Source organism: Trifolium pratense, linkage group LG7 (genome assembly GCF_020283565.1).
Source record: "Trifolium pratense cultivar HEN17-A07 linkage group LG7, ARS_RC_1.1, whole genome shotgun sequence".
Classification (NCBI taxonomy): Eukaryota; Viridiplantae; Streptophyta; class Magnoliopsida; order Fabales; family Fabaceae; genus Trifolium; species Trifolium pratense.
In genome coordinates, this window is record NC_060065.1 from 47771635 (window position 1) to 47779345 (window position 7711).

Consider the following 7711-nt stretch of genomic DNA (forward strand, 5'->3'; position numbering starts at 1 on the left):
AACTAATGAAAGCCCCTAAGCCCAAGCCCAATAGTAGAAGCGACATAAAAAACCGTATATATCAACAAATCTCTCTCCATAAACCCTAATTTTCTCACAAGGCCACACTCTTCGATCTCACACTGGTTAGTTTTCGATTCTCAATCTTTTAGATCTAATCATTGTTCTATCGATTTAGATTTAGATTAGATTAGGGTTTCTTCACCGATTTTGTTTAATTTTTATTCTTTGTTCTATCGGTTTTTATATAGATTAGGGTTCCTAGCTGATAGTGATACTGATTTTTTTATCTTTGTTACATCCAATTTCGATCGCAGGTTGCTAACAAGTATCGAAGATGAGGTATTTTTTTTTTCTCTTTTCTACTATGGGCCTGTTTGTTTGAGATTTTAAAAAAATGATTTTTTTGAAAAAAATCATTTTCAAGATGGTGAGGGATGATGAGTGATAAAAAAATGGATTTTGATAAAAGCTATTGAAAATAGATTCTCATTTTGATGAAAAAAAATGATTTTTTTACTAAAATAATTTTTGAAAAAATCTGAAACAAACACAAGTAAGATAAAAAAAATGGATTTTTTTTGGGAAAAAATAGATTTTTTGGTGAAAAATCTGAAACAAACAGGCCCTATGTCCTATGCTCACAGTTTTAGATTTTTTACTAGTTTATAATCACGAATGCAATTAGTTGTTTTTTTATTGATAACACTGAGCTTTACTTTTATATGATTTTTATGTGTTAAATGAAAATTATTCAATGAAGAGAAAAAATAAAATTTGGGAACTTGAAGAATTAATAGGACAACACTTTGTTGTTTTTCATTGATAACTGATCTTTAGTATTTTTATGATTTTTACCTGTTAATGAAAATAAAAAAATGGGGCACTTTAAGAAAGAATTAATGTTTTTGGTGTTGATTATGTAATATGCAGTAAGCTTCAAAGCGACGCTGTGAGAGAGGCTATCACAAGTATTGTGGGTGCTTGCAAGGAGAAAAACCGGAATTTTGTGGAGACTATTGAGCTCCAAATTGGGTTGAAGAACTATGATCCTCAAAAGGACAAGCGTTTCAGCGGCAGCGTTAAGCTTCCGCATATCCCTCGTCCTAAGATGAAGATTTGTATGCTTGGAGATGCCCAGCATGTTGAGGAGGTAATAATTTGATGTTGTAGTCAAACTGTTTTTTTTGGATCCGCACATAGGTGAAATAGTGTGTGCTAAATTGAAATGAATGTGCATTATTACCTCATTTAGGTGTCTTCCTTTTTATTTTTGTGCTATTTGAATTGATGTTGGTTGGTTGCTAGTATTTTGATTTATTTTCTGAAATAGCTTGAAATGACAAAAAATGCTTCTGCCTTGTGTGATTTAGTAACAACATTTCAACAGAGTGATGTCTTTCATTTAGTTTCGATGGTAGTCATTTTGCATCATGTGCTTAGGATATATTTTGAATATTTGTTTGTTGCTAAGTTTCTTATGTTTATGTCTTACAGTCTAATATGCACATTGCAGGCTGAGAAAATAGGACTGGACTCGATGGATGTTGAAGCTTTGAAGAAGCTCAACAAAAATAAGAAACTAGTGAAGAAATTGGCTAAGAAGTACCATTCCTTTTTAGCTTCTGAAGCTGTTATCAAGCAGATTCCGCGTCTTTTGGGACCTGGACTCAACAAGGCAGGCATGTGTTTTATTTTGAGCCTTTTGGAGCATTTTCAATTATTAATAACCTATTGTATTTGGTTCATACTTTATCATTCTGCTTCAATTATTTCTAGTTCTGATTTGGATATTTTGCATGGCTTTGCAGGAAAGTTCCCTACCCTTGTTTCCCATCAAGAATCTCTTGAGGCTAAGGTTAATGAGACCAAGGCTATGGTCAAATTCCAGCTTAAGAAAGTGTTGTGCATGGGAGTAGCTGTTGGCAATGTCAGTATGGATGAAAAGCAAATCTTCCAGAATGTGCAACTGAGTGTTAACTTCCTCGTGTCCTTATTGAAAAAGAACTGGCAAAATGTGAGTATTCCTCTAATAACATTGAGTAAAATCATTGCTCTATTACCTTCTATTTTGTGGTAGTTATCTTGACATGATTCACCATTTTATTTGTAATTAAGAAATGGTGCTTGTAGCGAGTGCTGCTTTAGTTTGCATTCTTTTTTTAAGCTTTTGCCTCGAATAACCTTGTGAAGATGTAGCAATAGCATGTTTTCAAATTTGACAATATATGTTCTTCAGTCAGTAAAACTGCTGTGAATTACTTTTGCTTCTATTCTTTGCTTTAAAATATTTAATCTGGTTAAACCTGACATCCATCTAATGTAAAACTATTGTTGGTTTCAGGTCAGGTGCTTGTATCTGAAGAGTTCGATGGGCAAATCACACCGTGTCTTTTAAACAATTGTTTTTAAATTCAATGTATTTGAAATTGCGCTTAATATTTTGGTTTACTGTAATAGTTGAGACAGGAGTTTTTGATCTTTCTACAATTTTGTTTGATGAGATTTTGTTAGTATTTTGTGTTCTTGAATGGTGTTTAATTGCTTTTTTTTAGGAGTGCTTATTTTATTCCCGGTGTTTTACATATACAATATTTTGCCTGCATCTACTTTCATGCATAGTTTTTTGGTTTTGTCTAATGTGTACAAGTCAGTTTTGCACCAATAAGTTAATTTTCCATCATTGGATTAATAAGTTTCATCATATCTTATTGTTATCCAACTGGGGAAACAAAATTGTGCATCATTCAAGACTCATTTTATGCAAACTTTTGCAGTCTTTGTTGAACAATTTGTATTGCTAAGCAATGCATTAGATATCGCCTATTTTGTTCAATTTTGAATTCTGAGATATACCCCATAGTAACTAGTACACCATGACCCAATGAGATATGGATTCATTCATCTATAAGGGAAGCACAATGATTGTCCATCCCTTAATTGTGATTTGCATTTCAACATACGTACTATTTTCATGTGTGCATCGATACATCAATATATAATATTAGGTTGTGGTCATGCGATCGTGTTAATAAGTGTAACTGAACTAGACCTAAATGCACGTAGTTACTCAAGCTAAGTTAGAAGATATTCCACTTCTATTTCTTGTTTACTCTATTCCACTTGTTTGTGAGCTTGAAACTAGATAATTCAACATGCTTTCTTAGAGTTGCAATATTTAAAGATTATATCATTTAGAGGCTCATGTCCTGTAACTACAATGCAATGCAACTCAGATCATAAAAGACTGCATGTGTCTGGTTCTTTGCACTAGGCTATTTAAACAAAAACAAAAAAAATCAAATGTATAAAGTAGATAGTATTTATTCTACTAAGCGTTTTTTGAAGAAAGTGAGGGAAGAACAAAACGTAAATGCAAGAGTTGGGAGAAAGTGAGGGAAGAACAAATTTTTTATTTTATTTTTTTAAAAAAAACTATGTACTTTACCATATATCACCCCATATTTTATATTTTTATTTTTAAAAAAAAAAAAAGTTAGAGGGGGTGGGTGAATGAATGAAAAGGAGGCCCAAGCCCAAACACAAAGAGGATGTAGAAACAAGTAATCAAATCTATCTGTCACTTTCCTTCATTCATTTGTCATCCAGCGCTCTCATCACGTTCTTCATCGTCTCAGTAACAGTAAGTTCCCCCCTCAATGTAAATATAATTAATTGATTCAGTTATTTTATTTCATTTTTTATTACCATATGATATTCTTATTATTATGTTTGATTAGGGTAACAATTAACAGACAAACCATTACTGGTAGTGTAGTGTCTCATGATTGTGCTGTAAAGACATGTCATTGTTTGTTCCAACAATTAATTAAGACTTCATTTTGATCCATAGCTCAATTACACACTTTTTTGTTTTGTTGGTATTAACCCTCTAGTTCTTGGGGGTTCGTCAATCGAACTCAGTTCTCCCGCACACTTAGGCTCTGTTTGGTAAAACATAGTGGATAGCTAATAAGCTAGCTTACGGTGGATAGCTTATAAGCTAGTTTTTAGCTTATAGCGAATAAGCTAGTTGATTAAATTTGTAGTGTTTGGTAAAATTAGAGGTTTAACTAACTTATAAGTATGAAATGACATAAAAAAAACATGTTCAATTAATATTTAATATTTTCAAGTAAGATGATAGGGGTAAAATTGGAAGAAAAAATGATAAGCTATAAGCTTATAAGCTAATTGAAATAGCATTTGAAAAATAAGCTATAAGCTAGTAAAATAAGCTATCAGGTCTTTTTTAAAAACTATTACCAAACAGAGCTTTTAGCTTATAAGCTATAAGCTAACTTATTTGTCTTCCCAAGCAGAGCCTTATTTATTAATTTAATTCTTTTTTTGACAGAAACAAATTCAACTCATTTCATTTATAACAATGTTCTGAACACAACGAGGAATTATTCATTCATATTTTTGTTTTTAAATTGGGAAAGAGAAATTATTATTAATTAAAGTGTACTAATAGCCTTTTTACAACTGGAATGAGAGGATTTGAAGTCCGTCTTAATGTTACAAGACCAAACTCTTACCACTAAGTGAACATACTACGCTAGCACATCATGAATGTTCATTCATACATTAGTTTCAGCAGCTTATGTAAATAACTTAGAAACTGGTCATAGGTTATTTATGCAAACACTAAGAAAATATGTTATCTAATGAGATAAGTCCAGTTAAGTTCTTTTATATGCCTTTTCAGTCTGTTTGATTTTACTTATTTGAGCTTATCTACTAACATAAATACTTGTGAGACTATTTCGGAGAGTTTATGGTAATTGGTAACAACTTTTGAATGTCCATATGCTATTTTCAGCTTATTTTCATAAGCTTTGCAGGATAACTTATGAAAACAATTTTTAATTTATATGAAAACAGGTTGACTTTATTATATCTTTTGTTATAGATATAGCTTATACGAAAGCACTTTCTGCTATAAGCGCTTAATTAAGTTGTTTATCAAAATAGGATTCTAGTACCTTTTTACCTGTCTTTAATATAGACAAGATTGTAGACAATATGTTCCTTTCTTTGGTCGGGTCATGTTCAAAATGAATAAGTTTACCATTCTTGTGTACATGCATGTTTGTTTTCTGAGATTTCCTTCCCATAATCCTTGATAATTAGACATCAAATTCGGACATAGAAGCATTAAATCTGTTGTTCATTTATTGTTTTTGTGTGTCGATGGAATTAGATATAGACTATATGATAGTGCATATATGAAAAGTATTTGATGTTTATACTTTATACAAAATAAATAATTTCTGCTACATTTTGGATGTGAGTATAATAAGAGGAATCTTGAAGATACCAACCTTGTTTCTTTTCAACATTCTTAACAATTAGCAACAATGTTCATGATTTTGTAGTTTTTTCCCCATAATATAATGAGACTAACGGCTAATATGATTTGTGCGTTTCAATTTTTAATTTCAAGTTCATTCGTATAATTTATACTTTTGAATTTCATCAACGATGAAGCATATTCTTTGTTTTTGTCTGCAATGTCAACTTTATAGAACATAATCTCAATCCAACTTGCTTTCTAGTGTTGACTTATTTATCGTGCCGTGCTTTTTATAAGAAGCCTTTTTGAGATATCAATTCACTTTCAGGACAATCATGTCAGCCTTGGCAACTGTGAATGTTTCGCCCTATTGCATGCATCAAACTGCTAACCAAAAACGATTCACTACTGCCGCAATTGTCAAGTCCCCTTCCTCTCTAGGATCTGCGAAGAATGTTTCGCGATCTTTCGGCTTGAAGTCATCCTCTTCATCTAGGATGATTGCAATGGCCGCTTACAAAGTTAAGCTGATTGGTCCTGAAGGACAAGAAAATGAGTTTGAGGCACCTGATGACACTTACATCTTAGATGCAGCAGAGAATGCAGGAGTTGAACTTCCATATTCGTGTCGTGCTGGTGCGTGCTCTACCTGTGCTGGGAAGGTTGTTTCTGGTTCCGTAGATCAGTCTGATGGCTCATATCTCGACGACGGTCAAATAAATGAAGGTTTTGTGCTAACCTGTGTTGCCTATCCAACTTCAGATTGTGTTATTCACACGCACAAAGAAGGCGATCTCTATTGAGAATTTCTGCCAGAAACTCGTGCACTTGCTGGAGGAGATTTGGAGTTTTAGGACATTGCAGCCAAACCTGGTTTGTTCATCTTATATGGGATTTTATTATGTTGGATAATAGATTTTTGTTTGTGCCATGAAAGCTTTGTTAATTTGTTATTTGAGATTTAGATGATATTCACTGTTGCTTGAAAAATTAACTACTCATAATATTTGACTTGTTATCTATATATCAAGTTTAACTCAACATCATTTGTGAAATTAGAAAGTACATTTTGAGATGTTTCTCTTGTGTGTCCCACAAGTTCTCTAACTTAGTTACTAGTAAACGGCGGTGGAAATTTTTAAGGTTGACTAGTTAAAGTGTAAACTGAATTCCCACTCTAAGTGTGAACTGTGTTTTTTCATAATATTTTCATTTATGGGGTTGTGAAGAGTGCAAATGTTAGGGTTGAGTAAAAAAATTGTCACTCGCTACGTAGGGTGCGAACCGAGTTCGCTACTTAGATAGTGAGGGGGTATTTTGGTCATTTCAGGGAGTGCGTGACAAACGGTTGGGAGGGCGGAAAGAAGAACTCTTAATATGTATATTATGTGATAATTGGGCCTTGAAAGGGTGTAGTGTAGGCCTTGAGCACGTCCATATCAACTAATTTATTACTCGTAATTTTTTATAGGGTCATGCTAAACAGTGCCCCCGGGGTATTTGTTAAGCATACCTAAAAAGAAAATAAAAAATAAAATTTATATTGAAAAGACAACTTTTTGTACTTTTGAGGCATTGAATGCACGCATTTCGAGACAGATTTTCTATTTTAACATGCTTAACCAGTGCCCCGGGGGGCACTGTTTAATATTTTCCTTTTTTATATACTAGGGATTCATTTAAGAAAAAATAAAAAAGCTGGGGACAAACCTAATTCAGAACGAGTGTAACTGTTTTCGCTCCATAGTTGATTTTAAATTGAAGTTAAAATTTGGAATTTTTTATTTTATAATTGATTTTTAGAATTAAATTTATCGTTTAATTCCTTTTTATTTGAATGTATACAAACATAAATTATTTTACTTGTACGATGTTTAATGGGTAAAATATTATCTTAATATTTTAGACAACCGGAAAAAATATTGTCTCAAACAACAAAAAATTCAGTATTTGTCTAATCTCTTATTACCAATAATTTATCAAATCTCAAGAACCATTTTAAAATCAAGTAATACAACTGGATTATTTTGTGTCTAATCTCTTACATTTTTTAGTGAATCAAACGCATCGCAAATTAAGTCGGGTGAAACATTAAGGGCTCGTTTGGCCCAGCTTTTTTTTATAGCTTATGCAAATAGTTTATGCAATTTTTATATATTATTATAAGTTTGTCAAGGTAGTTACAATTTTCACTAGTGTGAACTTATAAAATAGCATAAAACCTAATTTATATTGCATAAGTTATCTGTATAAGCTCTAAAGAAGCCCTAAAATACATTAATACAGAGCAAAATTGAGTCCATATATATAAGGCATGTATGATGTATCTATGCCAAAGACACACGTTTATCCTAAACACAAGTGGACCAAAACGCATAGATATTGTTTCATCATCAAGTATACAACAATATT

The 7711-nt window shown here is 32.2% G+C and overlaps 2 protein-coding genes across 2 annotated transcripts; both read left to right on the forward strand.

Annotated features, from left to right (window-relative positions):
• LOC123899404 (60S ribosomal protein L10a-2) lies at positions 1-2516 on the forward strand. Its single transcript, XM_045950515.1, has 6 exons — positions 1-125; positions 318-342; positions 934-1153; positions 1517-1682; positions 1812-2017; positions 2345-2516. Exons 2-6 carry the CDS (start codon positions 338-340, stop codon positions 2396-2398), a joined length of 651 nt encoding a protein of 216 aa, XP_045806471.1. The 5' UTR covers positions 1-125; positions 318-337; the 3' UTR covers positions 2399-2516.
• A 1076-nt stretch (positions 2517-3592) lies between these two features.
• On the forward strand, positions 3593-6305 carry LOC123897710 (ferredoxin, root R-B2-like). Its single transcript, XM_045948448.1, has 2 exons — positions 3593-3643; positions 5628-6305. Exon 2 carries the CDS (start codon positions 5635-5637, stop codon positions 6100-6102), a length of 468 nt encoding a protein of 155 aa, XP_045804404.1. The 5' UTR covers positions 3593-3643; positions 5628-5634; the 3' UTR covers positions 6103-6305.
• Positions 6306-7711: the final 1406 nt, after the last annotated feature.

Excerpts from the sequence above, each read along its gene's own strand:
- LOC123899404 (XM_045950515.1), top strand. Across the intron at positions 1,154-1,516 it reads ATGCCCAGCATGTTGAGGAG|GCTGAGAAAATAGGACTGGA; the intron begins GTAATAATTTGA and ends TGCACATTGCAG. Across the intron at positions 2,018-2,344 it reads TGAAAAAGAACTGGCAAAAT|GTCAGGTGCTTGTATCTGAA; the intron begins GTGAGTATTCCT and ends TGTTGGTTTCAG.
- LOC123897710 (XM_045948448.1), top strand. The coding sequence starts at position 5,635 with ATGTCAGCCTTGGCAACTGTGAATGTTTCGCCCTATTGCATGCATCAA.